Source organism: Podarcis liolepis (assembly GCF_965112155.1).
Source record: "Podarcis liolepis genome assembly, chromosome: 15".
In the NCBI taxonomy this organism is placed as follows: Eukaryota; Metazoa; Chordata; class Lepidosauria; order Squamata; family Lacertidae; genus Podarcis; species Podarcis liolepis.
Window position 1 is genome coordinate 19,450,012 of NC_139566.1, and position 16,783 is coordinate 19,466,794.

At 48.5% G+C, this 16,783-nt stretch overlaps 1 protein-coding gene across 2 annotated transcripts in view; it reads left to right on the forward strand.

Annotated features, from left to right (window-relative positions):
* Nucleotides 1-2,580: 2,580 nt before the first annotated feature.
* Nucleotides 2,581-16,783, forward strand: part of LMNA (lamin A/C) — a 51,674-nt gene continuing 37,471 nt past the window's right edge. For both annotated transcript variants that reach the window (XM_083478299.1, XM_083478300.1), the window contains exon 1: nucleotides 2,581-3,258. In XM_083478299.1, the coding sequence (XP_083334425.1) occupies nucleotides 2,909-3,258 (350 nt within the window). In that variant the 5' untranslated portion in view covers nucleotides 2,581-2,908. The remainder of the gene's footprint in view (nucleotides 3,259-16,783) is intronic.

The following is a 16,783-nucleotide window of genomic DNA, read 5'->3' on the forward strand; positions in this document are numbered from 1 at the left end:
GTGCATGCACACTTCTTCAGATACACTGAAACAGAAGTTGCAACTTCTGGCAACTTCTGTTTCAGTGTATCTGAAGAAGTGTGCATGCACACGAAAGCTCATACCAAGAACTAACTTAGTTGGTCTTTAAGGTGCTACTGGAAGAAATTTTTTTATTTTTAAATATGTGAGATGTGTGTGTGTGTGTGTGTGTGTGTGTGTGTGTATATATATATATGCAGGTTTTGGTGTCTTCGGGTGTCTTCCCGTGTAAGAGTTGGGGTGTCTAGGCGACGTTTCGACGAGGTCTCACTCGTCATCTTCAGGCTGGTGCTTTCGGCTTCTTGTTACTGGAACAGAGCAGGATCTCAGTGTTTGAGTTCCTATAAATACTGTTGAGGGGGTGTGGTGTATAGCCTCCAACGTTCTGGGCAGAGAGGAAGTTCCCAGGTTAGTGTGCCTTTTCTTCTTTTGTTCCTTAAGAAAAGGCACACTAACCTGGGAACTTCCTCTCTGCCCAGAACGTTGGAGGCTATACACCACACCCCCTCAACAGTATTTATAGGAACTCAAACACTGAGATCCTGCTCTGTTCCAGTAACAAGAAGCCGAAAGCACCAGCCTGAAGATGACGAGTGAGACCTCGTCGAAACGTCGCCTAGACACCCCAACTCTTACACGGGAAGACACCCGAAGACACCAAAACCTGCATTCCTGTACCCGTGAAAATCTACGAAAGCATATATATATATATATATATATATGCTTGAGCAGTGATTTTGGATCCCTGCACCCAAAGCTGTGGATATGCTTGGAATCTGACTCCTTGTCGCAGCTTTATGTGGATGTAAGCTCCATTGAACCTAGTGAAACTGAATAGGCTCCATCTTCTGCCCTATACATTTAAAGCACTGTGGTACCGCTTTAAGCAGTCATGTCTTCCCCCAAAGAATCCTGGGAAATGTAGTTTGTTAAGGGTGCTGAGAGTTGCTAGGAGGTCCCTATTCCCTCCACAAAGCTATAATTTTCTGAGTGGTTTAATAACCAATCACTCTTCCCAGGAAATTCTGGGAATTGTAGCTCAGTGAAGAGACCATTTCTCCCAAGCGAAGGCATATTTGCATACCAAAATTATACTAGATGAATTATAACGATTTACCATCCCTACCCCATCCCACCCTGGAATTGTGGGAATTATAGTTTAGTGAGTGTGCAGGCCTTTTCTATTACTGATTTGGTCCCCTTCAGAAAACTACAACTCCCAGGGGGTTTCTGAGGAGAGGGAAATGACTTTTAGACAAATTAAATCATCCCCATCTTTTGGGCACTGAGGACAAAGCAGTTTTAAGGCTTCACTTGCCTCCCCCCCCGGCCAGCGCCCTGCTCCAGTGCCAAAAAGTGCACTATAGCATCTGAAGATGGCAGCCTCTCAAGGCTACCTACAAGCCAAGTGAGAAAAGGCAGAAACCTTTCGCAGGGTTGACCCAGCGTGGACTGTCATTGGCTGCAGAATGGAGCTGCAATGAGAGTCCTGATAATTTGGAGCAAATTGTTCCAGCTGCGGGGGTTCCAACTACAGTTAAAGCACATCTCTCACACACTAAACAGTCTCTGCACTGCCAGCCTCTGAATCCTGGAGCAGTAGTGAAGGCTGCTGGGAACTGTATCCCTGTGACAGGTAAACTACAATTTTCAGGACTCTTGGGAGTGTTTTAAATGCATGGTGTGCGGCTGTAGCGTGGAGTCGACTTCTCTTTCAGCTCTTGCTACTGGTCAGGGGCGGAGAATGGGTTCTGGCCCTTTTAATGTGGAGAGTTGAGAAAGGAAAGCTTCTTAGCTCCTTTACGAGAGGGGTAAGTACATCGGTCCGCTCTCCCGGGGGTTTCCAGAGATGCATCTATTTTGGCAATGTGGACCTGCTTTTGGGGCTGCAGTATAAGGTATTTTTTCTTTGTTTTTATTTTGGAGTGGGGAGATCCAGAGTAGCACTCCCTGCCAACCGTGCTGTCCTCTAGATATTTTGCGCTTCGACTGGTTCGCCACCCCCTTTCAGTGCAGGACCTGCACCGTTTGCATTCCTGCTTCCCATACCCGCACAGAAACAACTGGCCCTTATTTGTTGCATTCACCATACCGCACCTTTTTATTCTCCAAGGAGCTCGAGGGGGCGCACATGGTTCTCCCCCTCCTACCTCCTCACCTAATCCCCAACAACCCTGCGAGGTAGGCTAGGCTGAGAGCCGGCGACTGGGAGCTTCCCTATGAATGGGGATTCGAACCCTGGCCTGGATAGCTCAGAGCGTGATGCTGCAGTTAACGCCAAGGTTGCAGGTTCGATCCCCGTCTGGGGCAGCTGCATGCATCTTCCTGCATTGCAGGGGGCTGGACTAGATGGTGCTCAGGCTCCCTTCCAACGAACCCAACCTTTCTCAACCTTGGGTCCTCATACGCTGTTGGACTACAGCTCCCATCGTTCCTGATCACCTTCTCTGCTAGCTTGGGATGGTGGGCGCTGCATTCCAACGCCGTCTGAGAAAAGTCTGCTCTAACCAGTAGGCGCACAGGCTCCTTGCTCTCTGGGTCGTCGAAACTCCCTGAGCGGAGGGGAAGGCCAAGCAGATCGGGAGGAGGGAGGCGGACGAAGAAGGGAAGCATTAGAGAATGTGATAAAAACCCAGTCCTGGGCAGTTTCCCTTTAACTATGCAAATAAGGGGCTGGTTCTATTTGCCTAGCCCCTCTCCTCCTCTTCCCCAGCCTCCCCCGCCTTTTCCCAAAGCTATATGAGCTGCCCTCCAAGCCCGTGACTCAGACCGCCTGTCACTTGGAGAGCCGAGGTGCGTTGGAATTCTGCTGCTTCCTCCAGTGCCTCCGCCGCCGCCGTTTCCCTCGTCCTCCGCGTTCGCCAGGGCCCGAACCCCCGCCTGCGCCATGGAGACCCCCGGCCAGAAGAGGAGCACCCGGAGCGGGGGCACCTCGACGCCGCTCTCGCCGGCCCGCATCACCCGCCTGCAGGAGAAGGAGGATTTGCAGGAGCTGAACGACCGCCTGGCCATCTACATCGACAAGGTGCGCTCCCTCGAGTCCGAGAACGCCGGGCTCCGGCTGCGCATCACCGAGTCCGAGGAGGAGGTGAGCCGCGAGGTCACCGGCATCAAGTCGGCCTACGAGGCGGAGCTGGCCGACGCCCGCAAGACGCTCGACTCGGTGGCCAAGGAGCGGGCGCGCCTCCAGCTGGAGCTGAGCAAAGTCCGCGAGGAGTTCAAGGAGCTCAAGGCCAGGTAGGGCGCCCGGGAAGGGGCTGGCTAGGGGCGCTCGCCCAGGGACCCGGGGTGGGGGTGGAGGGAACCCTCCTTGGTCCAAACACCGTTTTCCTCAGCCCTCCCCCCTCAAAAAGGAAAGAGAAAATCCCACAAACACCTCTGCACGATTTGGAGTACGTAGTCAGGATTGCGTCAAAAGCGTAAGCCCAGTGGATGGTGGCCCACAAGGATTTTGGGCAGGGACCAAAGCGGGCATGGAAGCTGGCAGCCATCATATGAGCTGGGAGGGCAAAGAATGTCATTCTCCAGCTGGGAAGACTGCGACTCTGTTGTGGGCACAGGAGGAGGCGGCATATTCTTCCCCAAGCCCACGTTCAGGCTTGACAATGAACACTTTCTTTTCCTCTTTTGTGGGCAATTGGTTGTGCGGTTGGCATTGTGGTATCTGTCGCGGCTGCCTGGAATTTCCAGTTTGGCAGTGGAAAGTTTACCTCTGTGGTATGTGGCTAGCATATCTTAAACAATAGTTGGATGGATCCCCCAAACTTAGAAAGGGAGTTAATTCTCCTTGGCACTGTAGCTGTGTTTCGTTCAGAATATCTTGGAGTAATCAGGATTTTTTTAAAAACTGTCTTAAATTTCCACCAATGGCCATCAAATTAATATTTTGTATCCATGTCCTGGTTTTGGGTGCATTGGGGAGCAAGCACAGGGGATGGCTTTGGTGCCGGCAATGAGGCCATGCACAATAGTCTCCATTAAGATTGCATAAATTTCCCCCTCCTTGTGTTGACCAGATTAAGGGGTCCTCAGTGTGGTGCTCTCCAGATGTTTGACTCCAGCTCCCCTCAGCCCTAGTCAGCATGGCCAGGGGAGAGGAACAATGGGTGTTCTAGTTCAAGAACATCTGGAGGGCACCGCGTTGCCTACCCCATTGAAATGAATGGGCATGGCTAAGGTGCCTCCATTCATTTCCGTGGGTTCACTCTGAGTAAGGCTTGGTTGAAAACAACTCAAGCTGGCTTAAAACACAGCTGGGTCATTTGTTTTCTCAATTTGGAGCCAAGCTGGTTTGGGGGAAAGTGCATTAAAATGCAATATTTCACAAGAAACGTCAGGATAGATATGGATTGTGGCTCGTGTTGTGCGCACACCGCTTCCCTTACTAGCAGCTAGGAGTGCATTGAGTGCAGACTTGAATGAGAGTGTGTATACTGTACACAGCTTAGTCTCCACTCCAAATTGGGCAAGGACTATTTGTGTATGTGGTTGTCTCATGAATTGTCTGAGTGGTTTGCCAAAAGCCTCTGTGTGGCAGATCACCGTTCGGTTTGGGGGCCGCAGGAAATGTCAGCAAGCTCTTGGGGCAGACTATGGGATAGGTGCTTCTCTTATCAAGGCACACCCTTCATTCTCTTGGAGGATTCCCTAGACTTCTAAGCTTAGCAAGTTCTATCTTCAGTAGAACCAAACTATGTTTGCTGCTCTGCTGGTTGGCAAGGTGAACATTCTGTTCTGAAGTGCCCACCTATGACCGCTTTTACTCAAGCCGAACCCTTTTCCATCCAGGGGTGCATCTGATTTAACAAACTGCTTGCTGAATTTGCGCCCGTTCTGACCTTCATTGTCACCGTTTTAGATTTTTCGTACGCAGCCTTTTCTGTGTTGGCTCAAATATTCGATTCGGGTGTGGTGGAGGAATTATGCGATTATATATTTTTTCCACTCTGCTCATCCTAAATTTCTGCAACTGGAATAAATTGTGCACATTGGGCAGATTGCGCCACACGCTTAGTTACTGTGCGTTGGCTGCATTTTTGTGGTGGGCCCGGGGGTGGGGAATGCATCTCCTCCACGTTTCTTAGGCATCAGCTGGAGAATGTGAGTTCAGACTTGCAGAGAAACAGGCTGTGCAGAGGGGAAGACCTGGTGGTCATAGCAAAGGAGCAGGAACTATAGCGAGTAGCAGTCTGTTGTCCCGTCCCCCCCCCCCCCGCCGCCGCCGCCGCTTCCTCACCACCTCTAGTTTCTAAATAGTTTTTTGTGTTCTCTCAGTGCTGAGTTTTTTTGTTTGTTTTTTTTTTTTGCTCTTGAACCAGGAGGACTAGGAACTTCAAAACTCAACATGGAGGTTTTTTGTTTTAAAGGAACCAAGGTGCAGCTGTAGTAACTGTGTTCTGCCGTGCATGGTTTGATAGTGCTGTGCTTGCATGCTGAACAACTGTACCCTCTTTCCTCCTGTCTTCCCTGCCAGTATTCGGCTTCAGGAGGTAACTGAACTCTGATAGGCAGTAGGGAAAGTGGCAGCTACAACAGCCTTATGCCAAAGTCTGCAGGCCAGTCTCGTTTTCCTACAGCTTTTGGCTTTGCTGTGGCTTCCTAGCCTTCTCTGCTGAGAAGCCTTAGAAGTGAGGGCGGGGGAGGTGAGTCGTTGGGTCCTTTCTGATTAAATTGCAGAGTCCCTTTCCCAGAAATAAAGCCTTTTGCAGATGCCGCTTGCATGCAGCTCAGTTTTATATTTAACCTCCATGTGTCCCATTGCAGATCCTGCTTTAGATAACTTTGTGCTCATCTCAATGGCAATGCGAGCCTGTCTCCATTTAGATCCTGGGTCTGTTGTGCTATGTGTGGCAGAATCATTTGAAAAGGCTGCAGCACTAGGTGCTGAGCGGCTGCTCTTAATGTGGGCATTTTGGGGGGGGGGGAGGCTGCATTCCCCACCACTTGCAAGTGCTCCATAAAGCACTTCAAAACCAAGCCTGAACATAAGTTTCATAATTGCATGCATGTAGCATACCAGGAAAAAGTTGCAGATTACCCAAGATAACCTTCCCCAGCCTGTTTCACGCTCCAGATGTTTTGGACTACAACTCCCATCAGCCCCAGTCAGTGCAGCCGATGGGAGTTGTAGTTCCAGACATCTGGAGGGCACCAGCTGGGGAAGGCGGGTGAATCTGCCTTGCCTCAGATTACCTCTCAAGTACTCAAATGAACTTCCCAGGTTGTGACTCAAGCTTCCTGGGTGGCCTTGCAGCCCAGACCCACATGCGTTTAATTTTCACATCTAAGCCCCATTTATTTCAGAGGGGTTTGCTCCCAGCTGTCTGTGCTCAGACTTGCAGCCTTAGTTGGTCTTTAGCTTGGTCCCTCATCTGCCAAATTGGGATGATAGGCCAATATTTCTATCTGATAAGGCTGTGGTGCAGGTTACTAAAACAATGCCTGCAAAGCATTTTACAGATTTGAAATGCACTGTGTGAATGACAACTGAAATAATAATAGTAGTAGTAGTAGTCGGAGACTGGGCAAGGAATGGTTTGCAGTTAATTCCACCCAAGTTGCCGCAGCGCAAGGGTTTTTGTTGGCTTGTTTGCTTGCATAAACCCATGCTTTCTGGCCAAGCTTTTATAAAGACCTGCCTGGTCATCTGGTGTTGATTCCTGCTCATCCCAAGTGAGCTGTAGGACTTAATATCCCTTACTGCAGAGCTTCCAAACGTTTCATGTTGGTGACACACATTTTACACATGCATCATTTCGCCACACAGTAATTTAGTTTTACTAGCAAAGCAGAGGTTAAACTAACCCCTTTCCATCCCCGGGAGAAGCGCAGGGAGCATTCATGCAACACAGTTTGGAAAGCTCTGCCTTACTGCATGTTCACTTGAGGCATAGGAGGTAGGGACATTACAGATGTGTTTTTTATTCTCCTCTGCTCCCAACCTGGTTGAAGATTCATCGGCATTGGTATGCTGCAGCTGATATGATTCATACTGCAAGCCTCAGATTATGGCTTCATAGCAGTTCGGTGTGTTCATGGGGCGCCTAACCACAGTTGCCACTTCTTTAATATGCCCCTGTGCTTAACTACAATTTAATGCAAAAAGAAATGGTTGTTGTCAACTGCAGTTGCATGTTGTGTAGCTTTGCCTCTCTTCTGTAGGAGTAGACAAACTCAGAGCAGCAGGAAATATTTTTGGAAGTCCCGTCTAGCTGCCAGGTGTCTGTTTTGTCAGCCATTCTGCTGTGCCCCAGAAGCAGGCAAGCTTTGCAGCCCACGCGTCGGGTCTTGACAACCGTGTGCTTTGTGCCACAAACAGCAGCACATGGGGCCCTTTTGCGTCTCCTCCCGTGGGGCGCTGGCTACCTGTCTTTCTGTTTTTGCAAGGCTGGTTGCAAAAGGTTTTCCTTTGCAATTAACCTGTTTGCCTGCCCGCCTCGTCCGACAGCTCGGCAATAGCGGTTGCCAGGGGAGGCAGCAAATGTTTTGAGACTGCAAACAAGAGGCAGTGTGAGTCAGCCGAAGGGAAACTACAATCGTAATTCATTGATTTCGAAGGACAAATAGAAATTCCCCGGTGGAGCCCTGGGGGGGGGGGGAGAGCTAGACATTGCGTGGGGGTGAGGCGGCTGGAGGGCCCCGCCTGTGGTCGGAAGCAAAGTCCTCTACCTTGCAAGCTGTTCCCCTTTTAGTGGTAGCTTTACAAAGATCAAAGCACGCTGCGTGACGAAGTCTCCCCATCCATAACAATTGTTTCCCCTTTGAACATATCGCTCGCATTGGAGTCTCTAGAATTCTTGATTCACCAGCTTTCAGTTCCTTTCCATTTGTGCCTTCCACTTTGATGTTTGGTGGTTAATAATAATAATAATAATAATATCATCACAATTTTGCATTGCACTTGCCCTGTCTCAGGAGTGGATTTTCTCTTTTTGACTGGCCAGTGGATCCCCCTTGGGGTGACTTTTTAGTAGCATGCTAGGCCCCACAGAGTGCAACAGGGCATACAAGTAGGCATTCAATAATATCCAGGAGTACATTAATCTGGAGACTGGGTGGAAACAGCCACTCGGTATCTCTGCCACCCAGACTCGGCTTGCACCCTGGCAAGGCAACTATCAGGACTGTGCAGCTGGATTACTTCTCTTAACTGTTGTCCAAGACTCTTGTTTGAAAACAGAGGCAAACAAATGGTTCCCGCGGGTAGGAAGCTGGGTAGGATGTGGTCTGTCTCTTCGAGGCTGGCGTGCCCCTAGTTTCTGATGCTTTTGTTAGCTTTCTCCAGCTTATCATTGTGACCATGAGAACCAGAAGCGAATACACCAGGACTTGGCGACAAGCACATATTCTGGCATTCTCCATCAAGTAGCTGAGTGGAGAGGAGCCCACTTTAATTTTTCTTACCTTTTTGCCACTGCCAAATCAGTTGGGTCTTGGGGGTCTGCATCAGGCCTCCCTCCTGGGTGAGAGGTTAGCCACCCTTGCCATAATCAATAGCCCATCGTAACTTTGATCATGTTGAAATACCTACCTGTGCCAGGGCGCAAATGGGAGACATCCATCCCAGTTAGAGTTCAGTGACAGATACACAGCTGATCATGCTAGTTTTTAACCTTCAATTTTTGACTCGGTAAAAAAAATGAGCTTCTTTGCAGCTTTTCCCTATAACAGCGGATAGTCTCCCCAACTATCTTGCTTACCTTAACACCACAATGCACCACACACAGCCCCCCACCCATTCCTGAGATCTTCCCTGCGGCCACACTGATCTTCCGCTTCCTTAAAGTAATTCCCACCCCTGCAACATTTCTTGACAGACCCTTCCCCTTTGGCAACATCACCATTCAGGCAGGATAGCCCCCTTGAGCAGTGGCTAGCGAAGGAGGTAACTAGGACTCCCAAACAGGCCAGTACAAGTTATATCTTGGCGAACCGCTCGCTGCCAGAGTTCTTGGTTGCCTAGAGAGTCAGACCGGCAGCTCAGTTGCTTAGAGCATGGTGCTGATAATGCCAAGGTTGCAGGTTCGATCCCCATACGGGGATCCCATATGGGCTGCATATTCTTGCATTGCAGTGGGGTGGACTAGATGATTCTCGGGGTCCCTTCCAACTCTACAATTCTGTGATCTATGATCTGTTCTGGAGGACTGTGTTTTTCGGGGACTTTTGTGGGCACGTCCAGCTATGAGCTACAAGAAAGGAACACCAGGAAGTTCCAAACAGCCATAGGCTGAGTTGTCATTAAACAGCCTGGAGAGAGGCCAGAGTTGCTGAGCAGGTTTGCTGCAGCAACAAAGCCCCTGTGGTTCTAAAGGAGCTTTGTGGGTAACTTGGTGGGGAGCAAAAATTGGTTCATGTATGCTCAGAGGCACTTTTTCTTTGTTGGCATGCTCTATGCCTTGAGCCCTAACACTTGAATCAGGTTCCGGGTTCCCCTTAAATCTTAAGGCCATGTGCACTGTACTTTGAATGCCTTGTTCTATTCGGTCCAAAGGCCCAGCCTTCTGTTTCCAGCAGTGGTTAGCCAGAAGCCTCCAGGGAGCTTATACGCTGGGCATAAAAGGGTGTGTGGCTTCCTCTTGTCTATCCCCAGCATCTGATATCCAGGTATATTGTGCTCATATTATAACCACTTGCTTACTCACCTGTGTTGAGTAAGGATTGTTTCCAGGTGAGCAGGCAAGGAAGTTTTACTAAACCTGATGAAGCTGGCTGCTCCTCAACTCCCGCCCCTGTTCTCAGGCTGTTGATTTGCCAGAAATGCCTTGTGTTGGTATGGGTGGGCAGTGATACTGAAATAAATTAGCTTTGTACGTAAGTCAGACTTTGACTCTTACCACCAATTGCTGTTTATTAGACCCTCCCCTATGTGGCTTTGTTTGTTCAGCATGATGTATGGCATGGCCTGAAGCTGGGTGGTAGAACACAAGTTTTCCATGGTTCAGCTGGGTCTCAAAACAGAAGTGGAACATAGGAAACTGCCTCGTGCAGAGTCAGACCATTGATCCATCTAGCTCAGGGTTTCCCAAACTTGGGTCGCCAGCTCTTTTTGGACTACAACTCCCATAATCCCCAGCTTGCAGGACCAGTGGTCAGGGATGATGGGAACTGTAGTCCAAAAACAGCTGGAGATCCTGATCTACCTCATTGTTGTCTACACTGACTGGGTAGTGGCTCTCCAGGGTTTCCAACAGGGCTCTTTCACAGCCCTACCTGGAGATGCCAGGGATTGAACCTGGGACATGCAGACCACCGAGCTATGCTCCGGAAAGCCATCGTTGCTGCTGTCAGCCGGAATAGACAATTCCAGGCGTGGTGGGCCACTGGCCAGACCTGATAAGAGACACCTTCTTCTGTTTTCTTGGTTGCACACGTGTCACCTTTTTACAAAATTCTACCTGGAATGTGTGACATTCTTTAAAATGCAATTGCCTGCAACAGATGTAAAAAGTGCAGGAAAGGCCCTGTAGCTTGTGGTTTGTGGGCATGGGTGAGTGTCGCCATTCTACAGGGAAGCTGATCAGTGCAAGATGCACCCCTTCCCCTCTTGGGTATCTGTAGCAGGTTAGAGCAACACTGAATAAATTTGAATCATACCCTGCGTGTACAAAGTTGCATTTGTCTTTGCAAGTACCCTGCAAAGAGTTTAGGACTGGAGTGCATGATTTGGACAAGGCTGTCAGGATTGGAACCTGCATCTCTATGTGCTACTCTTGGATTCTAATCTCCTCCCTGAAGTAAGAGTGAATGGGTTTTATGTGCTACGTACTCTGCCTTCCTAAAAACCTCACCGGGACACATGTTAAAAGCCAGGCAGTAAGGGAGCCTGGAAAAGTATGAAAGCTAGGCAGCAGGGGAGCCTGGTAAAGGCATGGCACTTCACGGCTCACGCCAGTCCCCAGGTAGAAATGGCTACAGATCTTTGACATGGCACAGACAAAGCCAGGGCAGCCCTGCACCCCTCACGTGTGCCTAACGGGTGAGGCTTCCCATCAGCCCCTGCTCTCGGCATCTTTTAGTGGGCCAATGGGAACTAGAGATGCTGCTGTGGAAGCTCTGGATTGGCCACTCCATAGAAACCAGCCAGCGGTTTGGATTTGAAAGGGTGGAGCACATGCTTGGCACTCTGTGCCAGAACCGTTTCTGACTCATGGCTGTGGCCAACGCCCTTCTGCTCCGGCAAGAAGCGTTTATTCCAAGGATTTGGGATTCTTGGTGGCTTGTTGCTGGCAATCCAAGATCCTGCCTGTTCACGTGCAGTTTTTAAGCAAGGCGGGTTGGTTGGTTGTTGTGTGTGTGTGTTTGTTGCCTCCAGTGCCCCTTCTGGCGCCTCCTTCCTCAGAAAGGTGAAACGTGACATTCAGCCATAACGATGGGCTTGGCGAAATCTCTTTGCTGGCAGTTTGAATCCATAATCCAATGCCTTGAGTGCATTCTGGGGCAGAAACATGGCTGGTCATGGGTGGGGGAATTCAGCCGCTGAAAACCAAATCCTGTGGGAAGAAATGGTTCCCCTATGCAAAACTTTGGTTTGGATTGTGCATTTCCTTCCCTCTTACATGCCAGGAACCTTGACAAAATATCATCCTGCCATCACCATACCACAATTTTCGGAAGCTCCTGTTTGTGTCTCTTGTTTACCTTCCCTCGCAAAGCCTTGATGCTGCCTGTTTATTTTCATGCCAAGAATAAATTCCTCGAAGCACTTAACTTGCCACCTTTTCATCCCTGAGGTTTCTCTGAGCCCAGGGCCCCGTTCTCTTCCTTTATATAGACAATAGAATGAGGCTGCATGTGTGCCATCGGGCCAAGGCATCACTCACAGGAGCCCTTCTCAGGTAGCTTCACCTGCCGCAGTTTCAGAACTTGCTCCCTCCAGGTTCTGTTACACCACTGTCAGCAAAGGGCCATAGCTCTGTGGTAGAACATCAGCTCTGCATGCAGAAGGTCCCTGGTTTAATTCCCAAGATCTCCAGGTAGGTCTATGAGAGATCCCAGTCAGAAAACCTGGAAAGCGGATGTCTGTTTAATTTAACAATGGATCCGGTTTGCGCTTTGCTGAGAACAACTGCTGCTCTGAGACAAGGAACATGATAGTACCTAATGCCTACAATTGGTATTAATATTTGCCCATGAGTTGTTAAAGTAACACCTCTATGTGAGTTATATTAGACACATGGAATGAATGGGAAGAAGCAAGGGAGGTCTAGGAAGTTCCTTTGAATTATACAAGAAAAGAAAGAAAAGCACCCTTGGGAGGCTGTAACTTTGACTGGAGGAGCGGTAGGGTGAGGGCGATGCTTAATTTTTATCCGATTGGCTGCTGTTCTGCTCATTCCTTCAGCCCTTCTTCCACATGCCAGGGTTTCAGATGCATATTTTAGCCCTAAGCATTCAGCTGGAGCCCTGCAGGGGCACAAGCAGCCAGCGTAGGGGGCTAGTTCTTGGGGCATGAAGGAACTGTGAGGAGAGGGTTAATCAGCCCCTCGCCTGCTCTGCCTCCTGTTTGATGCTGCTCTTCATTTAATAATTCACCAAAGTCATTAAGAATTCATTGTGACGCATTTGGGTGCCATGGCACTGCCTGCCCCCGAGTTACAGTGGTTCTGTAGCAAGTGTAATATGTAGTCTGCGTCCTCCCAACACAGTCAATAAAATTTATTAGCTGGTACAGGAGCTACATTATTTAAAAAAGTTAACCTCCTGAATGCCCCCTTCTCCCACACATAGACAAAATCAGGGTAGTTATTTGCCCATGACAAATAGCAGGAAACAAGGAAACCAACCTTTTACTAACAATAATAGAGTAGTAGTAATAGTAGTAGTAATAAATAAAATATACAAAATAAAAAGCAGTTTGTAGCTCTCCCAGTCCTTGCCTGAGCAGCTTCCTCGATGGCTTTTGGGTGGGGCTCTTGTTCAGATCCTAATTGATTCCTTCTGCTTTCTTCCCCTTGCATCCAAAACCACACTTTGGAACAGCCAGTTCTTTACCAGGGATCTGCTGCCCTCACGTTTCAGCTGGTGAAGAGGAGAGAGGGGCCCGGGGTGGGGGTGTAGAGAGAGCTTTCTTGTGTTTCCTGACTCCTCCATTCTTCAAAGCTGTGCCTATTAACCTTCTCAGAGAGACAGAAATGTCCGAGTGCAATTCTTGAGATCCTTTCTCATTGCCCCTTTGGGTTGCATCCACACTTACTATGTTTTGCAGAATGTGGGTCTTTAATATGTTATCCTCGCTCTAAAAAAAATATTAATCCCAGCATGGGAAGGGAGCTCAGATCATAGCCAACGAGTCCCTTATTTTGACTCCGTAATTCCAGAAGGTCATTGATTATTCTCCATCTTCTGTGTGGCCCTGAGAACAGAACGGTTGTTTTGGTTTCTGAGAGTCCCAGCTCCTTATTAAAGCCAAGATTGCAGTTCTCATTATAAAGGTGTGAATGCATTCAGACCGTTCTCCCTGGAAGTATAAATGTTGGAGGAGACAGGCTCGCCAGCATTATCTCAGGGCAGGTTTCCTCCCATCGTGGTACCCTCATGTTTATCTCTCTTTATCTGGAGAGAAGAACAGAGAGCTGGTGGAATACCATGCACTGCATATCATGAGATTTTGCTCCCACCTGCACAGAGAAACTTCCTGAGACCTCTGCTGAGTTTCAGAAAAGTTTGTTTTTAAAAAGCTTCCACCCTTCTTTGTTGTTTGGAGATGCTTGGAAGCATGCCTGAAAGTGTTGTGAAGTGACAGCAGCTGCTTTTGTGTCACATTTCTGCTACCTGCAACAGATTTCCCCCATAATTAACATGACACTGAATTTGGAGGTTGGCATCTGCGTGCGGAAGCCTAGGAGAAGAAGCTCATCCCTCTGGGATGTTTTGCAGCCTGCAAGGAGCTGGGCCCGAGACTCGCACTGTTGGCCAGCCCTTCCAGGTACCGGTAATCGTGCCTCCAGCTGCTTCTTTGTTTGAATGGCTCGTGGGTCTGTTCTGCTCAGGAGGCTTAATAGGATGGGGAGCCAGCATTATAATGGATGACAGCTTTCCCCAACCTCACATGCACCTCTAAATGTTTTGGACCTCAACTCCCATCAGCCTCAGCCAGCCTGGCTGTCCTTGTTGCGTTTGCTGGGAGTTGCAGTCCAGAACATCTCGCAGGGGACACAGGTCCCCCAATCTCTTCTATAATGGGACACATACTACTAGGACCTGGGAGACCAGGGGTCAAATTGCTGCATCTCAGCCTAACCTACCTTGCAGGCTTGCTCTGGGTATCAATTGAGGAAGGGGAAGAACCATGAATGCCACCTTGAGCTCCTTGGAGAAAAAGGTGGGATACAAATGCAACTCATAATGATATCACATTGTGGGTGCTGCCAAGCAGGACATGCTGGGGTCAATAGGTTGGTCTCTTGGCACCTAGAACTAAAGAGGTGCACTGCCTCTGGACAAGGAGGTTCTACTCACGGTGAAGGGTGGCTTACCTACTTGGAGCAGAAGGCAGCCATTCCTAAGACAGTGTAGGCTATGTAAGGGAAAATGCAGGAAGACCAGTTTTCACCCCCACCCAATATCTGCATCCTTTTAAAGGCAACAGAAATGTTGTATTACCTATTTCAGAGATTTTGCCATTCCTGCCCCAAACTGATGTGATTCTTTCCCCCTCCCGTCTGTGGCGAACACAAGAAGTTGCCTTATATGGAGTCAAACCAAGTGTCCAACTAGCTCAATAAGGGCCATGCTGACTCTCCAGGGGACCTCCCCAGCGTTACCTGGGGCTTGAACCCAGGACTTCTTGCATTCCAAAAGCTTTATAGGAGTTTACAGAGCTCTCTCTCCCTTTGGGGGTGATCCCCCCCCCCGTGTGTGACGCATGGGACAAGCATGCTTCCTTCCCGCAGAAACAGAATCTGCTCTCTTGCTGGGTTTGAATGAGCCAATTGGCTGCGAGAGGCTCCCTTGCAGAAGTTTGAGCTCTCTGAGCGTGTTGATTTTTCTTTTTCTTTTTCCACATTGGAAAGCTCTTAAGGAGCGGTCTGGCTCATGCAGAGTTGTGCAGATGAAGTGTCTCATTTCTCCAAAGAGCCTGTGTCCACACCATACCTGAAAAGCACCTTTAAAGCACCCAGCTTCCCCCAAGTAATCTTGGCAACTGTACTTTGCTAAAGGTGCTGGGAGCTGCAGCTCTGAAGTGCAAACTACAGTTCCCGGGTATCTTTGAAGGCAGCTGTGTGCTTTAAATGTATGGTGTTATGGATGTCACCTAAGACCTCTTCCTACAACCAAATATAGTCTGGCGCAGTGTTCAAAACTCCTATTGTTCTAGGCGCATTTTGCAACAGGGAATTTCATTAGCACAAACCATTTCTGAGCTCTGGGCGCAGCACTGTGCCTAAGATTTCCGATTAAAACTGCAGAGTGGAAGGAAAGGAGGGCCGTTTTCTGCCTTGCCACTTCCAGCTACAGTACTCTCTGAAGACTGGAGAAGAGACCCTCTTAAGAATATTAGGGGTGGGTGGGAGGGGAAGGACTAGAGCATGTGAAAAAAACGAACATAATATTTTAGCTGCAGTTCATTCATTTTCAGCTTTGTATTTTGGTTATGGGGGGCGGGGGGGGGAGTGCACCTAGTCATTCTGTTGTTGCGCCCATAACCCTAGATTTAAGGTGCCATTTAGCTCCTAGCTTTCATATCTCAGTTTCTAATGTTGGTCTGGTGTTGAGATGTAAAGGTGGTGTTGTTGAAAGTCTGCTGCATTAAAACCTGCATTAAGCAGTTTTAAAGGAAGTGGAAGGTTAAACGATCTTGGCAGAGCCTCCAGAGTCTGTGACAAGGGAGAGAAGGTGGAGATGGTAAACTGAGCATTGAAATTCTGCAGGAAGCAGCAATGCCACCACAGGTAAGTATTTTCCGTCTCTCCTTGACATTGTCACACCATATATTTTGAAGCACCTTGATGCCATTTTAAAACAGCTATGGCTTCCTTCCCAGAATCCTGGGAGCTGTAGTTTGCCAAGAGGTGTTTAAAGACCCCTGTTTCCCTCAGAGTTATGGTTCCTGGAGTTCCTTGTGAAGAGAATTCCTGTTAAACTACTCTGGGAATGGCGGGGGGGGGGGATAGGGGCTTCCAAGCAACTCCTAGTCCCCTTAGCAAACTCCAGCTCCCAGAATTCTTTGGGGGAAGCTGTATCTGTTTAAAGTGGCATTACAGTGCTTTTTTATTTTTATTATTTTATTTTGACAAACTTATAATAAGAATAAAAATGTGCACCCCACCACTGAGATCATTCCATTGTAACTATCCAACCTCCCAAAATGGTCAACACCTCTTGCAATGGTCTGGCCCTTTTCCATTTTAACAGTACAAATTCCACAAACACCTTCCATATCTCCTTAATCATTTCTCTTGCATATTCCCCGACTTACCTTAATGGCCCATGTTAATTTATCATTAATAGCTATATCCCACACCTCTTTATACCATTCTTCCATTTTATATTCTGCTTGCCCCTTCCACTTCCTAGCTATAATAATAATTTGTGCAGCTGTCAATAAATTTGTGAGCAAGTCCTTCATAGTCTGCGAATCTTCCACCCCATCATAAATTGATAATGCTATCTCTAGACTTTCAGTCAGCTTTAACCCAGTGATTTCTGTTATCTCCTTAAACACCCTTTGCCAGAAAAATTGTACATATTTGCACCCCCACCACGTGAGCATAATTCCTGGTTTCCTGGCATCCCTTCCAACGTAACACTGATTATTCCT